The 17163-nt window shown below is 47.3% G+C and overlaps 2 protein-coding genes across 3 annotated transcripts in view; both read left to right on the plus strand.

The window, feature by feature from the left end:
- The window catches only part of TCTE1 (t-complex-associated-testis-expressed 1), a 196656-nt gene that overhangs the window by 157525 nt on the left and 21968 nt on the right, over window positions 1–17163 (plus strand). The gene's annotated exons all lie outside the window — the stretch shown is intronic.
- MRPL14 (mitochondrial ribosomal protein L14) lies at window positions 93–13809 on the plus strand. Of its 2 annotated transcripts, none has more exons than XM_019457267.2 (3): window positions 93–212; window positions 11008–11086; window positions 13330–13809. In XM_019457267.2, exons 2-3 carry the CDS (start codon window positions 11016–11018, stop codon window positions 13694–13696), a joined length of 438 nt encoding a protein of 145 aa, XP_019312812.1. In that variant the 5' UTR covers window positions 93–212; window positions 11008–11015; the 3' UTR covers window positions 13697–13809. The 2 variants fall into 2 exon arrangements, with proteins under 2 accessions (XP_019312812.1, XP_019312814.1); XM_019457269.1 differs by lacking the exon at window positions 93–212 and adding an exon at window positions 219–328.

Raw genomic sequence — 17163 nt, forward strand, 5'->3', positions numbered from 1 at the left:
GGGGAGCGGGAGGAGGGAGGGGGATGAGGAGGGGGCGGGGCCGCACAGGTCCCACCCCCCACGCCAGAACACGCAAGGCGCGCGCGCACTCTCAGATCGGCGCTCGCCTGGCTGGGTCGGGCGCGCAGGCGCAGTGGAGAGGCCGCGTGGGGCAGGAAGGCGGCGCTGGGCCAGAGAGGCCCGCCGCGGGATATTCCGGGGCGGCGAGAGCGGTACGACCCTGTGACTGGGGGAATGGGCGTCACGCTCCTCCTTCTCCGCTTCCTTTCTCCCCTGCACTAGGGAAGGCGCACTCCTCGGGGTGGACGGGGAAAAGCCGGAGTGGGAGGTTAGTGGGCCCCCTTGGGGGCAGAGGGCCAGTGGGAGGGGTCAGAGTGGGGAGGGGAGGCCTCTGACCCCGGTCCCCGAGGGCCGCGGGGGCTCCCGGGGTCTCTGCACCCCGCGACCCCCGCTTGCGCTCACCTGCCCTTCCCAGGGATGTGGGGCTGGCTTGGTGAGGGGCGGGCTGCGGTCCAGCCTTGGCGAGTTGGCCTCCGGCCCGTTACCCAGCCCCGGCTCCTTGAGTTTGTCTGCTTCTCTTGTCTTCCCTTCCCTTTTCCAGCTTGGCTCTTGAGATGACTTTGTGACTCGTTTGCCAGGCGCTTCTGTGGTGTGGAGAGTGAGTCCACTGCCTTCACTGTCATGCCGATGAGTGGCTCCCCCCTGTTCCAGGGGGTTCCCTGGTTTCTCATTTCACCAGAGGCTGCATCAGCCAGGGATTAAGACTGGAAAGATGAAGAGAGGGGGAGAGAGGGGGGAACAGACAGGCCGTGTGTATCCTCTTTTATAGCACCTACGCAAATAGATCACAAAGGCACGCAGAGTACAAACTTTTTCATTGAATTTTGGGTTCCTGGAAGGCTCTATCTTCCCTTCAGGCTTGAAGAGGGAGGTTTGGGAACAAAAAGGAAGTTTTGCGTTCCATACTGGGCAGTAAATGAACTTTGCCATCCTGGGAGATTGAATGGACTGAATTTATAAACGGGGTAACAAAAGGGCATATGATGGAGTCATGTTGGGTTACCTGGGAAAAGCTGGGAGATTGGGAGATACTTAAACCCGGGCTGCTGGACAGAGGAAGGGCACTGCTTACCTGGTTGTGTCTGGTTCTTGTGATTGGTCATTGTCTCTGCTGTCTGCTGGCTTTTTAAAGGGATCATTAAAAGCTTGTGGAATGCAACAGTAAGGTTTGATTTACTGCATTTCAAACTGAACTCCCATTCAAACTGAGTTCCATTGGTTAGTTGAAATCCAGTTTAGTGGATCACAGCCATCATTAAAAAAAAAAAAAGGTAGAAGCCATCAGGGCTCATTTTACTTAGTAAGACCAAGTATTGTTTCCTGACACTTGCTTCAGGTATACATACATTCATACATATGTGAATGTGTCAAGTGTTAATACCATGTGTTTCTTTGTGTGTCACAGAAAACTTCGAAATGGATTGGTCTCCCTTATCTTCCTGTTTGCTGCCTTTCCTTCCTCAGCCTGAGTGTTCAGTCATTTGAAAATGTACACAAGGACTCAGCACACTGGGAACGTACAGTAAAGAGCAGATTGTGTCTCTTGAGAGAGGTACTTTCCAAGAAGAAGGACAATTTACTCTTCACTCGTGGAGATACATGCAGTTGAAGAACAAGCATTTTGTTGGAGTAGGAAGTACGTTGGTTTACTTAGGAAGGATAGAAAGGAGGATGAACCTGTCTTTGGTACACTCCCTGGTGGTCTTTGTAAGTTTGGATTCCGGGAGTTGTTTTGAGTGGGAGCAAGGAGTTTAGATGAAAGGGGGTGTGCTCTGGTTTTTGTTTTTTCACGGATGGAATTGTTCATTTAACCCTTAGAGCTTCTTGGGTGTATGTTTCCTATGGACATTTTTGCATATGATGTTGATTTTATGGTTGTAAAGCTGGTGTGATCCATTGCCAAATAGCACTTGTCATGGAAGTGGATCTCTGAGGATCACTACAAGGTGTTTCTTATGTATTACTATTTTTTGTAAGTTTAGTTCTTTATTTTGAGGGAGAGAGAGCGTGTGTGCATGAGTGGGGAAAGGGGCAGAGAGACAGGGAGAGAGAATCCCAAGCAGGCCTGGGGCTGTCAGCGCAAAGCCTGATGCCGGTCTCAATACCATGAACTGTGGGATCACGACCTGAGCTGAAACCAAGAATTGGATGCTTAACCAACTGAACCACCCAGACACCCCTATGTATTACTATTTCTTAATCTGAACATGTGGGGGATTCCCGGTCTATTTCTGCCTGTGCCTAATTAAGGTTTTTAAACCACATATTACTGGAGAGAAGAAGGAACTTTTCAAAAAGCCTGAAATGATAATTGAATCAAATGTGCTGTGGAATCCATGAAGAAATGGTGGCCAAAACATTTTATTATTGCTCCTGAATGTCAGGGATAAAAACCTTGCATGGAGTCCATTTTCGGGTAGTACTCTGTTGGGTGCTAGACATGATTATTTAGGCTCTCCTCGACATTTAGAATCTTAGATGATGTAAAAGTCCTTTAAAACCTATTTTGTCCCAATTTTGTGCTGGGGAAAATGGATTTTCCTTTTGTTTTTGTTACTTGGATAGTTATTATGGCTGTGTGGCGGGGGGCCTTGGGGCCCCCAAAGGTCTCTTTTTGAAGGTCTCAAAAATCAGGTTACAAGTTAGTCTTCCTTTTAGAGGTTATGAGTTAGCCCTCATTTTAGAGGCTGATGGTTTTCTTTGGGTTGTACCTCACCGTTGTGCGATTTTACATGTGTATTAGCAATGACAACCAGGTTGGAAGAGAGAACTGATTCAAATTCCAGAAATGTTGCTCTGGGTGAGGTAATATGCTTTCTTTCTTTCTTTTTTTTTTTTAATTATTATTTTTTTTAATGTTTATTTATTTTTGAGAGAGACAGAGACAGAATGTGAGTGGGTTGAGGCAGAGAGAGAGGGGGGTACAGAATCTGAAGCAGGCTCCAGGCTCGGAACTGTCAGCACAGAGCCTGACGTAGGGCTCAAACTCACAAGCTGTGAGATCATGACCTGAGCCGAAGTTGGACGCTCAACCGACTGAGCCACCCTGGTGCCCTGGTAATATGCTTTCTTATTAACACATCAGTTAGCTCATTATTTATTCCTGAAACACAACTCAGAGTGGGAAAGTTCCCCTGTCAAAAACTTTCTAAAAATCATTTATGTCTTTAGAAAAGGGAAGGAGCACTTTTCCATGTTTACTTTTAGCTGAAAAACACTTTTAGGAGTGAGTGACCCATAGTGGGGGGTACCTGGATGGCTCAGTTGGTTAAGGGTCTAACTCTTGATTTTGGGTCAGGTTATGATCTCTGTTTGTGAGATCAAGCCTCATGTCTGGCTGTGTGCTAACAGTGAGAAGCCTGCTTGGGATTTTCTCTCTCACTCTCTTTCTGCTCCTCCCCTACTTGTGTTGTCTCTCTTTCTCTCTCTCTCAAAATAAACAAACGTTAAAAAATGTAGGGGCACCTGGGTGGCTCAGTCGATTGAGTGTCCAGATCTTGGTTTCAGCTAAGCTCATGATCTCGTGGTTCGTGGGTTCTTGCCCCATATCAGGCTCTGCACTGGCAGCGTGGAACCTGCTTGGGATTCTTTCTCTCCTTCTCTCTGCCCCTCCTCTGCTTGTGCTCTGTCTCTCTCTCTCTCAAAATAAATAAACATTAAAATTAATTAATCAATTAATTAAAAGACATACCCATAGTGCTGCCTTGAGAATCAGGGAGCAAGGCTCTTTTCCCTGGTCAGCATTTGGGAAACAAACTGCTTACAGTGCAGACCTGGTCCTTACTGGTTAATCCAGAGAGGGATTCCCCGCTTAAGATGACCCTCTTCATGAGGCCCGCTAAAGCATTTTCATTTCCATGCCTCTTCGCTCTTCACTATGACCCCTGCTTGACAGAGAGTTGCTGAGGCCTGGAGAGGTTGATTCCAGGGGAGGGTGAGGGTGGAAGAGATATGCTTTCCGTCAGCAGCATCCTCTCTTTGAGTCCAGGGGCTCCCCTAGGCTTTTCTTTTTCTCTACTGCAGGCCTGCCCAACTGACAGTTCCATAAACCTGGCTCCTTGCCACTGGCCCAGTAGAGGTACTAATGGGAGGGAAGTATGTAACAGATTAAGTAGGACTTAACTTTGCCTTATAGGTTTTTCTGAGTTTTGACCAAACCAAGATTGTTACAAACTTACTTCTGGAACTATAGGTGTTTGCACACCAGTGAGGTCAGGAAGGAGGGGGAGCAAGTCTAGAGTAGATAAAATCCACATATTGAAAAACCAGCTTGAATAATTGAGAATTGTCATATACATTAAAGAACCACTATTTTATTTTTTTTAGTGTTTATTTTGAGAGAGAGAGAGAGTGAGTGTGCTCCTGCACACACAAGAGGGAGGGGCAGAGAGAGAGCCTGTGCTGTCAGCGCAGAGCCTGATGCAGGACAAGGGGGCTCCATCGGGTGAATTGACCTGAACCAAAATCAAGAGTCGGAAGCTGAATGGACTGAGCCACTACGGAGCCATCCAGGCGTCCCAAGAACCACTATTTAAATACTTTTGTAACAGGGTGGAGCATAAGGTAAATAAATAAACAAGCCTAGGTCAAGGACCCTGGAAACATTTTATCTTTGTGAATCACATTGAGAAATGGGGTCCTCACTGGTAGCCTTTGTAGAAACAGCCCACTGTGCCTTGGAGGGATGCTTTGTTTATTGATAGTGATGCTGGGAAAACTGACACTTTGGCCAGTGAATCAGATCAGCTCAGCTTCGGTCCTAATCTGGGCTGGGTGTAGTGTAGATATTTATTGAAAAGACAGCTTTATTTTATTTATTTTATTTTATTTTATTATTTTATTTATTTTATTGTATTTTATTTTATTTTATTTTATTTATTTTATTTTATTTTATTTTATTTTATTTTATTTTATTTTATTTATTATTTTAATTTAATTTAATTTAATTTAATTTTATTTAATTTTATTTTATTTTATTTTATTTTATTTTTTAGAGAGCACAAGTAGGGAGGGGGCAGAGGGAAAGAGAGAATCTTAGGCAGGCTCCTAGCGCAGCGTGGAGCCCAACACAGGGCTCAATCTCACAACTGTGAGATCATGACCTGAGCCAAAATCAAGAGTCAGACCATTAACTGACTTAGCCACCCAGGTGCCTATGAAGAGACAGCTTTTTAATTTCCGAGTTTTAAAAGATTTGACAGAGGAGAAAGAGCGCTTGCCCTCTGTGTGGCATGCTTGTTTCTGTGAAGTTTATTAATGGTTAAAGCAGCATCTTAGCTGTGTAGGGTACAGTGGAAACAGCTTTCTGACCTTGGACAGTCGACAAGTTGCTTAGCATTTTGGACTTCATTTCTTTATCTGCAAAATGGTACTTTACTGAGCCCCCAGAACTATTCAAAACCCTTAACAGAGTCAACCCCTTACAGACTGTTGCTCTTTATCATTTGTCTATATGTTTCTGTTCGGTGCTCAAGAAGGGAATCATCCAGGGGCTCCTGGCTGGCTCAGTCGGTAGAGCATGCAACTTTTGATCTTGGGGTTGTAAATTTGAGCCCCCCACGTTGGGTGTAGAGATTACTTAAAAATAAAATCTCAAAAGAAAAAAAAAGTAACCACCCAACAAAATGATCTATGAAAGTACTTTGAGAATTGTAGCATGTTATACTTGTGTGAGGTTAAAAAAAAAAAAAACCCCACAAAATTTCCTAAAAGAGAATAATTGGGCAACAAAACAGTAATGAGTTTTAAAACAACAAGTAGGAGTACTTATTGGTACAGAAAGATTGGGGTGAGATCTGCAGGAGATGGGAGGGACTCCTGCATGATAGGTCAGGGAGTCCTTTTTTTGATTCCTGGAAGCCGGCAAGTTTCTCCTTTTTCCTGCTTTAATTAAGAAGGACATTTCTATCCTTACGGTAGGTGTATTTCCTTTTTGTGGCTGGGCCTTGCATTTGTATGTGTTTCTTTTCATTTACTGACATGTCCTTTGAACATGCCTATGTGATTGTGCTGAACTTTTTATTTTTGTCTCTTTTCTTAAGAGTCCGTTCCTCTTTAGACGGCTTTATATGGTACCTAACATGCCAGGCACTTAAAGATGGAAATTGTTCAGGTGGAAACAATGAATAAATAAATATATATGTATATATAACATGTACCTGTGACACTAAGTATACCATTTTGCTACTCCTTGCTCAAGGAATGGTACATTCCTGCTTTCCACAAAGCACCAGAGGTATAGGGTCTTTTCTGTCTGCTTTTCCAGCTTAGTCTCTATGTGTTAAAATTAGCTAAACATGTTCATTGTGTCTTGGAGGCTTCCCCAAGTCACTAGGAGCCAGAGTGAAGGGCACAAGAAAGACCCCCCCCCCCCCAACCCCAGCATGGGGCCTCTCTGGGACTGGAGGGGAACTAATTGCAATTGTAGATTAATTGTATTCATCTAACAGATACTTAGTGAACTCCATTTGGATACATTGTGCTGAGCCCTCTGAGTGTGCAGGTCCCTGCCCTCACTGAATGTCTTTCTGATGGGACCTATAGGGCCATGCTAAGTAAAATACTCACCTGCTTGGCCCTCCCTGGCCTCCAAAACCGAAGGGAGATCTTAAAGCTAAACCAGGATGGAAAGTGAGCACAATTCTTGGATTTTATTAAGTAATCTCTCTCTTTCTTTCATTCCTTCCCTCCTTCCTTCTCTTGCTCCCCCATCCCCCTCTCCCTGGAGAGGTTGTGATTCATACTCTAAACCTGGAGGGCAATACTTGGTGCTGACCAGGAAGTGGCATGAAAAGCCATCTCTGGCACTGGAGTCTTCCGAATAGCTGGCCTCTGAGTGAGAGTGTTGTAGAGGAGGAAATATCATTGGGGTTAGTTTCCTGTGCACACAAGACTCAGAGTGACATTGCTTGTGAAACAAAGCATTATATATAGACTGAAGTGAATCAGGGCTGTGTCTGCATGATGGATTTATGCTAGGAAATAACATCAGGGTCAGTTGGAGTTGCTTTGAAGTAAATTGCTGCTTCCATTATTACTCTTGCCTGATCCGAACCAGTTATTTAGTGGTGGGATGAGGGACCTTTCCACAGTGGGCACTGTAGGCACTAGGCCCAGGAGATGATTCCAGGGGCTGGTATACATGGCACGGGCTAATCCTCCCATGACTAGCACCATGGTTCTCCCAAAGCATGTTTGCATGTGATGTCCTGGTTCCTGATACACAGATAACAGCTCTACAGGGTCTGGATTTCCTTCTGTGTGGAGCCGTGGGTGAGGGGAGTCTCTCTTTCTGTTGGCTACCTCATTTTAAAATTTTTAAAAAATTTGCCCTTGGGGGAAGGGCAGAGAGAGGGGAAGACACAGAATCCGAAGCAGGCTCCAGGTTTTGAGCTGTTAGCACAGAGCTGGATGCAGGGCTCAAACTCAGGGACTGCGAGATCATGACCTGAGCCAAAGTCAGACATTTAACTAACTGAGTCACCCAGGTGCCCTGGCCACCTCATTTATTTTATTCAACAGGTATTCATTGCACTCCTATTCTATCAAGACCTGCTGGGGTGGGAGTAGAGGGGACCACAGATTTTTTTTTTTTTTTTTTTTTTTTGAGAAATAAGGGACACGTGTACAATAAGTGAATATATTTGGTTCTTGTGTGCTTTCAAGTTCATGGGAATGCTTACTGCTGTCCATTTGATGTCTTAAGTCCTTTGGGTGTGGAGGTCACTATCAGATCCACTGAAGGGCTAGTGAAAAGTCTTTGAATTGGACCTTTTCTTGTGAAAATGGAAGTACCTGCTGGAGATGTCAATGTATTACTCCTGTGTCTGAGGGCAGTACATATAATCCTCGTGATCTGAGTCTACATGACCCCTGAATTCCTGTAGTGAGTTCAGATGCCATGTTATCAAGATCTCTGCAGAGTCTCTGAGTTTTGGAGAGTAGCAAGGACTGGAATGTTAAGGGTTATCAGCCTTATCTCAAAAAAGTATCTAAATTTATGCGGTGACTGAGTTTGGATAGTGAACGTTGGCGCTGTGAGAGTTCCTCTGGCACAGGATCCCCAGATGTCCTCGGTGTGCAGGAGGGGTAGCAAGTGATGCTGTGGTTTTACACAAGGCTGCCTGGGGGAGATGCGATTGGCACTAGGGCAGATTTAGCTGGGCAGAGCTGGGCATAGGTTGTGGGGGCGGCTTGTGAGCAAGGCACGGAGAGGAGGTCTGGCTTTGGGTTTGTGCCCAGGCTGCCCTGCAGATTTTAGAGAGGTGCCTTGAGTCGTGGGTTTGTTGTACCCAAGTCGGGAAAGTTCTGGGAAGCCCCCAGCACTTCGGCAGCCCTGGGACTAACGTAAGTGTCACTGAGGAAGAGGTGCGGTGTGAAGAGGCAGGGTGTTGCAGTTCTCGGGAGAGGGAATGTGGGTGGGTGGTGCTGGGCTAATCTTGAGGGTTCTGTGGAGGAGCTGAGGAGCCTCTTTCCTCCCTGGGAGTGAGAACAAGGGCCCGCCAGCGTCAGATGGGAAAGCTTGGCTGAGATCGGAGGTAGCCGCCGCCTGGACCAGACGGACTGCTTTTCAGAGCCTTTTTTTTTTTTTAGGCCAATTTTTAGTTATTGCTCAGAGTGTGGAACTCTTCTTGCCACCTACACTACACATTGTCCTCAAAAACTTAAATTGGATTAAAGTGAATAATTTTCACCTGGTGCTTATATAGTTCGGTTGATTCAGCAAGCATTGGGTTGGGGATGAGTAAAATGTGTATGTGATACCAGTGATGGAATGGGGATGATTTAACAGTTGGAAAAATACTAATAGTAAAATTAAAGTTAAACCACGTTAACTGTTGAGTAAGAGCATGGGTTCAGATTTCAATTTTGTCACTCCTGGCCGTGTGACCTTGGGCAAATTATCTAACCTCGCAGGGCCTCATTCCTTCATGTGTAAAATGAGGCTGATACTAATACCTATTTTATAGTTTTGTGAGGCTTAAAGAAGATGATAATGTAAAGCACTTAGTCTAGTGCCTGATGCTTTTAACTATTAGGTAAATTTTCATAAAGAAAGAAAACCGAGAAAGACCAGATGACCCTTAAAACTGCTTCTTGCCCTAAGCTCCCTTTTGAGAAGTGAGCTTTGCATGGCAGAGTGAAGCTGTACAGTGTGTGGGAAGACCCTTGGGCTGAAGCTGGGCCCGGTTCTGGTTCTGGTTCTGCCCATGGCCAGCTGTGGGGCTTCAGAGACACACACACACACACACACACACACACGCACAGAATCCGAAGCAAGCTCCAGACTCTGAGCTGTCAGCACAGAGCCCGACACGGGGCTCAAACCCATGAACCACGAGATCATGACCTGAGCTGAAGTTGGATGCTTAACCAACTGAGCCACCCAGGCACCCTGTCCTTTGTTTTTTTCATCTTTTTTTTTTTTTTTAATGTTTGTTTATTTTTGAGAGAGTACAAGTGGGGAAGGGGAAAAGAGAGAAGGAGATAGAGAATCCCAAGCAGGCCCCGTGCCATCAGTAAAGAGCCTGATGTGCGGCTCAAACCCACAAACTGTGAGGTCGTGACTTGAGCCAGAGTCAAGAATCGGGACACTTAACCAGCTGAGCCACCCAGGCTCCCCCATGCTCTGTCCTTTTCATGGCTTATCTCATGACCAGCTGTGTGTAGGTGTTCCAGATGGGGAAATTGAAGCTCATAGTTCCTTGTCCAGGGTCACCTAGCTGTAAAGGTAAAGCTGGCCTCTTCTGATTGTCTTTGATTCGGTATGTCAGACGTTAGTAGTTCTAGAAGTTAGCTGCCTTTCTTTGCATTTAATTTTCTGATCATAACTACATTTTGGCCAATGCTTTCTGGGTTGTCTTAAGGAAAACACTGGAGAATAAGCTTGTAATTTGAGGCTAAATTGTAGTTAATAAGCATTTCTGGAGTGTCTAGATGTTTCTGTGGAAGTAAATAGTGGCTCCCGCTCCCACCCTTGTTAAATAAAATCTTATCTGAGGTGCTTTGAAGTTACAGGAGGGAAGGCTGTGTGTAAATACTCCAGTGGTAGAGGCCTTTCTCAGCAGAAAGTTCTCGATGAGGCCCTCTGTAGCCAAATATTTGGATAGAAGAACGGGCATGTTTTGCAGCTAGAATTGCTGGCTGGCTATAGGATTTTCTTAAACGTACCCCTAACTGATGCCCAGGTCTTGCAGGCAGCTGGGGCTGCCATATTTGTTGGGGCTAGGGAGCTGTGGGGTTGGGGTTCTGCAAGTTGGAGGAGTCGGTTTGGGGTTGGTGTTTGTTCTTCTGTCTCCACCTTGTTGTCCCAAACACGGCTTTCAGCTGTAGAGTGGGGCAGGTAATTTTTCTGTGTTATATTGTTGTTTGGGAGACTGACCCAGATAGAGGCTTTGGTTGGTGACGTGGCGAGGGCATCCTTTGGCTCTACTTGACTAGCCTTGAGCTATCCAGGTGTTCTGGCTTTTATATCTGGGGAAAGGTGATATGGTGACAAGACAAGCTGGCAGTTGGTCAGGTAGTCTGCTTTCAGGGAGTAAAAGTTCTGGTTTCAGGAGACACAGGAGTGTCAGAGGCACTGGTGTGTAGGCTCTCCTCTGTGGAGGACTTGGGAAGGGGTCACTGGCTGGTTGTGTACCAGAGGATTCCTGCTTTCTTCCTGACGATGGAAGTCTGTAACCAGGAAGGCATCCTCTGTGCTATTGTATTATAGCAAGAACTGCTGTGGGCCGTGCCAGCTCTCTGACCCCAGTGAGAATATGAATCAGCAAAACTGGAGCTAGAGTTCCACCTAATCATCTGTGTATCTTTTAACCACTAAGATTTATATTTAGTGACTAATGATCTTATGCTAGAAGTACCACCTCCCACACGAGTCCCCAGCAGGTTGGCTCTGAGTAAGGACACTGACTTAGAAATAACCCCTTTCCCCCTCTTTTCCTGCAGGATTTGCCATGGCTTTCTTTGCTGGGCTCTGGTGCCCCTTCACCCGTGCAGGCAGAGCCCTCAGCCAGCGCAGTTTCAGGTAACTTTCCCATTCGGTTCTAAAAGCTGTGTCTTTGAGTAAACCTCCCATCAGGGCTGGGCATCACATGACTCGAAAGGGAGTGGGAACCCAGAGAGGTAGGCTTGGCATCTGGGAAAGCTTAAGGGGCCAGAGCGGCTGGGGTTTGGTCAGGTCAGGTAAGAGGATTGGTAAGGAGGTGACTTTGCTGTTGGAGGTAGAGTAGGGAGTGGCCTACGGTAGATGTAACTTCGGTCCTTGCTGGACTCTGACATTTCTTGACCTTGTCATTCCCCCAGTGCATGAAAACCTTTTCTTTTAAAAATGGAATCTCTTTTTCTTTTTCTTTTTTTAATTTTTATTTTTAACGTTTATTTATTTTTGAGACAGAGAGAGACAGAGCATGAACAGGGGAGGGGCAGAGAGAGAAAGGGAGACACAGAATCTGAAACAGGCTCCAGGCTCTGAGCGGTCAGCACAGAGCCCGACGCGGGGCTCGAACTCACGGACTGTGAGATCATGACCTGAGCCGAAGTCGGACGCTTAACCGACCAAGCCACCCAGGCACCCCTGGAATCTCTTTTTAAAAAGTTACATGCTTACTACCAAAACTCAGGCACGGTGGAAGTATGACAGCCTCCCCTCCTTATAGATGCTAAGCCAGGACGCAGAGCACTGGGTGTGTTCCTGTTGGCAAACGTGCCTTCTGGCCCCATTCGTGCACTCACTCCCTGGCGTTTACTGAGCACTGTGCCTAGGGTTGGTCATAGATGAATAAGAATTGCTTCCTGTCCTGAAAGAGTCTTCACAGTTGGCCACAGGAGCAAACTTGGAAACAAATAACTCTGAGGAAATGTGACCAGTATAATAATAGAGGTTTGTACGGTGCTTTGGATGGCTTGAGACAGGAGCTGCTAATGGACGAGGAGGGGGAAGGGAGAGCGGAGGCAGCCTTCCCACAAGGGAAGTGGGAGTAGGCCCGTCCAGGCCTCCAGGGAGGGCTCAGAGGCATGGTGTGCCCGGAGGGCACAGGTCACTCTGGTCAATGGGAAGAGGTTGTGGACCTCAGCAGGTAAGGGGGGGGCAGACTGTCGACAGTGTAGACAGTGGTGGACCACTGTACAGTTTTAAGTGGTGGTGGGGGTGGGGGGGTTGGCCTCAGTTTAATGTTCTGATGAGAGCCCTTGGTCTGCAATGTGAGGCACACAGAACCACTTGGGACACTAATGTAACAGTCTTGGTGCAAGAGAGAAAGCTGTGGAACTGACAGTGTTGGTGGGGTTGGAGGGAAGGGACAGAGGGGCTTTGCAGGTAGTGGCAATAGGACTTGGCAGCCAGGGTGTTGATGGAGAGAGAGGTTTATGGCTTGGGGGCTGGAGAAGCCATTTTCTAGAAAGAAAATATGGCAGCAGGGGGAGGTTTGCAAGGGGAGACGATGAGGTCATTGTGAGACCTATTGAGCCTGCAGTATCAGTAGGACACGTTGCGGGGAGCTTGGAGTGAATGCAGGGCTAGAGTATAGGCGAGAAGTGGGGCCGGAGATGAAATTTACTAGTTGGAAGCAGAGGGAACCAATGAGATTACCTGGAGGAAGCATGTGGAATTGGAGGGGAGAGCCTGGGATTACCCGGGACAATGCCAGCACTTCAGGAAAATAGAAATCCACCTGTTATCTGACTGCTTAATAATAGTTTGTCTGCCTTTAATAGGTATTCTTTAAAACCAATTCCAGTCTAGTGGGGCAAATGCATTGAGACAAAAGATTGTTACCTTGACTTATTTCTGGTTTCTCCTATATTATGTCAGGGGACCCCCTTAGCAAACCTACTCATGTTGTCTAGTTCCCAGCAACACACAGATGGGAAGTTTGGGAATCGGTGTATTGTGGGGGAGCAGGTTTTGCAGGCTAGGTAATGGGTGAGGCCTGGCCTGTAAAATATTCCCTTAATCCTCAAGAGTTCTTTTGAATACTAAAGGCTTTCAGTTAGGTTGCCATGAAGATTGTTGTAACAGAGAATCGGGTTCTCCTTAAAACCCCTCCAAGCTGAGATGTTGACCTGGCAGCAGAAGCTTTTGACTGTGAGGAAACTGTCTTGGTCACAGAGAAGTCTTCACAAGAACCCGACTTTCTGTCAGGGCCCTGGGTTTTGCTCTGTTCAGCATGTTGTTGCTAACGTTTGATCTCTCCCAGGCCTTGCCCTCTGAGGCCTCTGCACCCTGGCCAGGAAAGATACAGACTTCAGACATTTTTTCTCTTTCCCTAGCACCACTGGGAGCCTCGATGCAATTCAGAAGATGACGCGCGTACGTGTGGTGGACAACAGTGCCCTGGGGAACACCCCGTACCATCGCCCTCCTCGTTGCATCCACGTCTATAACAAGAGTGGGGTGGGCAAGGTGGGTGACCGGATACTGCTGGCCATCAAGGGACAGAAGAAAAAGGCACTCATTGTGGGGCATCGCATGCCTGGTCCCCGGATGACCCCCAGGTTTGACTCTAACAATGTGGTCCTCATTGAGGACAATGGGAACCCTGTGGGGACCCGAATTAAGACACCCATCCCCACCAGCCTGCGCCAGAGGGAAGGTGAATTTTCCAAAGTGCTGGCCATTGCTCAGAACTTTGTGTGAGCAGTGGCCAGGCCACTGGCTGCACTGGGACTCATGGGAGGGAACTTGGGGCCTCATGCCAGGGAACAGTGTCCTGTGAAAAAATAAACCTTTTCCTGTGTGTTCCTTCCTGAGCTTTCTGGGATGTAGTCATGAGGTAAATGGCACCAAAGCAGTTAAAAGGTGGCCAACCCTTGTCTGGCCACACAAGATGGCAGTCTTTGCAGGAAGTAGCCTATGAGCCCATCCAGGATTGTCAAGCTCTGGAGAATGGATGTATAAACCAAATGCCAATTCATTCATGTGCACTTGGACTCTGTCACTTTCTTTCTTTAAAAAAAAATTTTTTTTAACGTTTATTTATTTTTGAGACAGAGAGAGACTGAGCATGAATGGGGGAGGGTCAGAGAGAGGGAGACCCAGAATCTGAAACAGGCTCCAGGCTCTGAGCGGTCAGCACAGAGCCCGACGCGGGACTTGAACTCACGGACCGCGAGACCATGACCTGAGCCGAAGTCGGCCACTTAACCGACTGAGCCACCCAGGCGCCCCGGACTCTGTCACTTTCTAACCAGGCAAGATTTTATTTTGTTTTATTTTTTTGCCAGCCAGAAATTTTTTTGTGTGTCAGAGGGTTTGAGATGTTAAATGGTTATGGGGATTACAGGGTTAGCATGAAAAAGAGCAGAGGGACTTGTTTAATCTAGTGGAATGTTGCCTTCAGGCTTCGATGGAACCCAGACGGTAATCCTCTCTCTGCTGTGGAGTACCCTCTGCTAGGGAGCAGAAGCACTCCTCTGTGTTCAGTAGAAAGCTTCTGCCCTTGACTGCCGGGGGAATGGACGAGCCCTTAGGTTTTGCAGATGACCTAATCTTGGGCCTATGTAGGTGGGTCCCATTTGTTTGTTGATCTTCTCAGGGAGATTTGGGGGGTCTCCCTTAGTTCCCTTAACGAAATCTCATCAACTCGTTTGTAAGTCCATTCACTCAAGTTATCCTGAGCACATGCTTGTAGTATATTCCACTGGCCTCTGAGAGGCAGAGTAGCACAATGATCAAGAACACAGGCTCCAGGGCGCCGGGGTGGCTCAGTCGATTAAACGTCTGACTCTTGATTTCAGGTCGTGATCTCATGGTTTGTGAGATTGAGCCCAGTGTTGGGCTCTGTGCTGAGAGTGCAAGGCCTGCTTGGGATTCTCTCTCTCCCTCTCTCTGCCCCTCCCTGTGCTTGTGGGCACAGGCGCGCTCGCTCTATCTCAATATAAACATTTAAAATATAAATAAAATAAAGAACACAGGCTCTGTAGCCAGACTGCCTGGGTTTGAATCCTGACTCCGCCACTTACCACTTAATGACTTTGGGCAAGTTCTTTAACTTCTCTGTTCCTCAGTTTCTTCACCTGTAAAATGGGGATATAACAATGGCACCTACTTGGTAGGATTGATGTGAGAGTTCAGTGAGGTAGTACGTCTGAGTACCTGGCAATAATGAGCATTCAGTAGGTATTAGCTGTTTTTTGTTGTCATTTCTATGCATGTGCCAGCACTGAGAAACAGCAGTGAGTGCAAGTAGGGATGGTCCTTGCCCTCATGGAGCCTACGGTGTCCCTTGGGAAATCAACACAGCTCACATAATTCAAATGCAAATTCTCAGGTGTGAAAGTGCCTGTGATAGAGGGGTTAGACTTTTCTGAGGGATTGGAGGCAGCTTCTCTGAGAAAAGGTTGCATCAGCTGCTTTCTGAGAAATGAATAGAAGTCATAGAAGTCAGGATAGTGGTGGGGGTGGGGAGGAGTGTGGACAGGAAAGGGGAAGAGGGAAACCTATCTAGGCAGGAATTATGGGTATAGATCTATAAATAATTATTGAGTTATGCACATCATGTGCTTTTTTATACCTTAGCAAAAATCAATGAGTAGGCATTAGTTAGGCTAGAGAGGAGGGAAAAATGTTCCGGGCAGGGGGAAGAGCATGTGCAAAAGCCCTGTGGCAGGAGTGAATGGTATAAGTACCAGGGACTTGAAAAAGCCAGTGTGGCCAGAGCAGGGAGAGTGAGACGGAGTGTGGTGTTGGCTGAGAGTAGGAGAAGAGCGGGGCCAGGCTGTGCGAGGCCTCATAGGCCCCAGGCAGCTTCCCTTGCCTTTCCAGCTTACGTTGAGGGTACTGTTGTGGGGTATTTAGCATGTGGGGTAGGGGTGGTGGGAGAGGAGATGTGCTTAGATTTGCTCTGTGGACAGGGGCTGAGGGAAGCCAAAATGGGTAGCATAGGCTCTGCAGCAGGCCCTGTGAAAATGATGATGTGTTGGGTGAGGAGGGTAGTAAAGGAGGGAAGGAGAAGCCTTTAGGAAGTACAGTTGACTAGGCTTGGTGGTGCATTAAGATGGTGGGGATGGCCAAGAATGGGTCATGGGTTTCTGGCTTCCATGCCTGGATGGTGTGAGGGGGCAGTACCCTAGGAGAGGTCTGGGTAGCAGGGAGGGAGCAATTAGGGGCATCTGGAAGGGGATGCCTTTGAGACATCCAAGAGATATCAGGTAGGTAGCTGGATATAAATGATCTCTTAAATTGGAATGGCACTTAGTATCTGTTTTGAAAGTATGTGTATGTCTGTCCTTGGATTCCTCACAGTCCTTAGGTTTGGCAGGCATTGGTCCATGGTTTAGACGAGGACACTGAGCTTCAGAGGTAACTTGATTTCACAGGGTCTTAAAACTCCTAGGTAGTAAAGCTGGTCTGGAAGTCAGATCCTGGGACTTGTAACTGCAGAGTCTTCCCACAGCATTATGGGGTCTTAATTTTGTGGTCGATGAGTCTTCCCCACCTTGAATGGATTCTCTAGCTGTGAGCCTAGAGGATAATTTGCGTTTCCTGAAGTCAGTGGGTACACCTTGGAGCCTGTTACCTGCTATGTCTTGACTGCAGTGAGGTGAGGGCTCGTAGTTTTCCGTCTACTTGGTTGAGGCGTGCACCGCTCCCCAGGGCCCTTCCGACAAAGCTTGATTCAGGGTCCCCCTGGGTACCTGAGGAGCTAACGTCCTTTTCCATCTGGCCCTGTGGAAGGACTGATATAGAGTCTGTGGCTGACATGCTCTGCTGCAGTGGCTCACCGTGGCCAAGGAGGAGGGATCACACGCAGCCTGGGTCCTGCTTTGTCAGTGTTGAGTGTCTCCAACTGTAGCAGCTGGTACTCAGCAAGCTCTTAATTTCTCTGCTTTCTGGGCTGCTGCTTCCCAAAGGCTTTGGGGGAAAGAGACCCCTGTCCTGAGGCAAAGGAAAAGCAGAACTGTTATTCTCAGCCGGGTACCACCTGCTCGGGGGCTGGGCCTTTGCTCTTTCCTGAGCTACCCTTTGTCGTCACAGGTCACTTGCTTTCTGGGGTCAGACTCACTCCTTCCTGTGCCCTTAGTCAGCAGCCAGCTTGTGGTGTGGATCCTTTCATGAGTTTGCAGGGTCCTGCCGCTCTGCCGCATTCCCTCTGCCGCTGGGGC

Source organism: Panthera pardus, unplaced genomic scaffold (genome assembly GCF_024362965.1).
Source record: "Panthera pardus isolate Hobbes unplaced genomic scaffold, ASM2436296v1 HiC_scaffold_17, whole genome shotgun sequence".
In the NCBI taxonomy this organism is placed as follows: domain Eukaryota; kingdom Metazoa; phylum Chordata; class Mammalia; order Carnivora; family Felidae; genus Panthera; species Panthera pardus.

Coding starts and splice junctions, on each gene's coding strand:
- MRPL14 (XM_019457267.2), top strand. CDS start 11,016: ATGGCTTTCTTTGCTGGGCTCTGGTGCCCCTTCACCCGTGCAGGCAGA. Junction 11,087..13,329: donor CTCAGCCAGCGCAGTTTCAG/GTAACTTTCCCA, acceptor CTCTTTCCCTAG/CACCACTGGGAGCCTCGATG.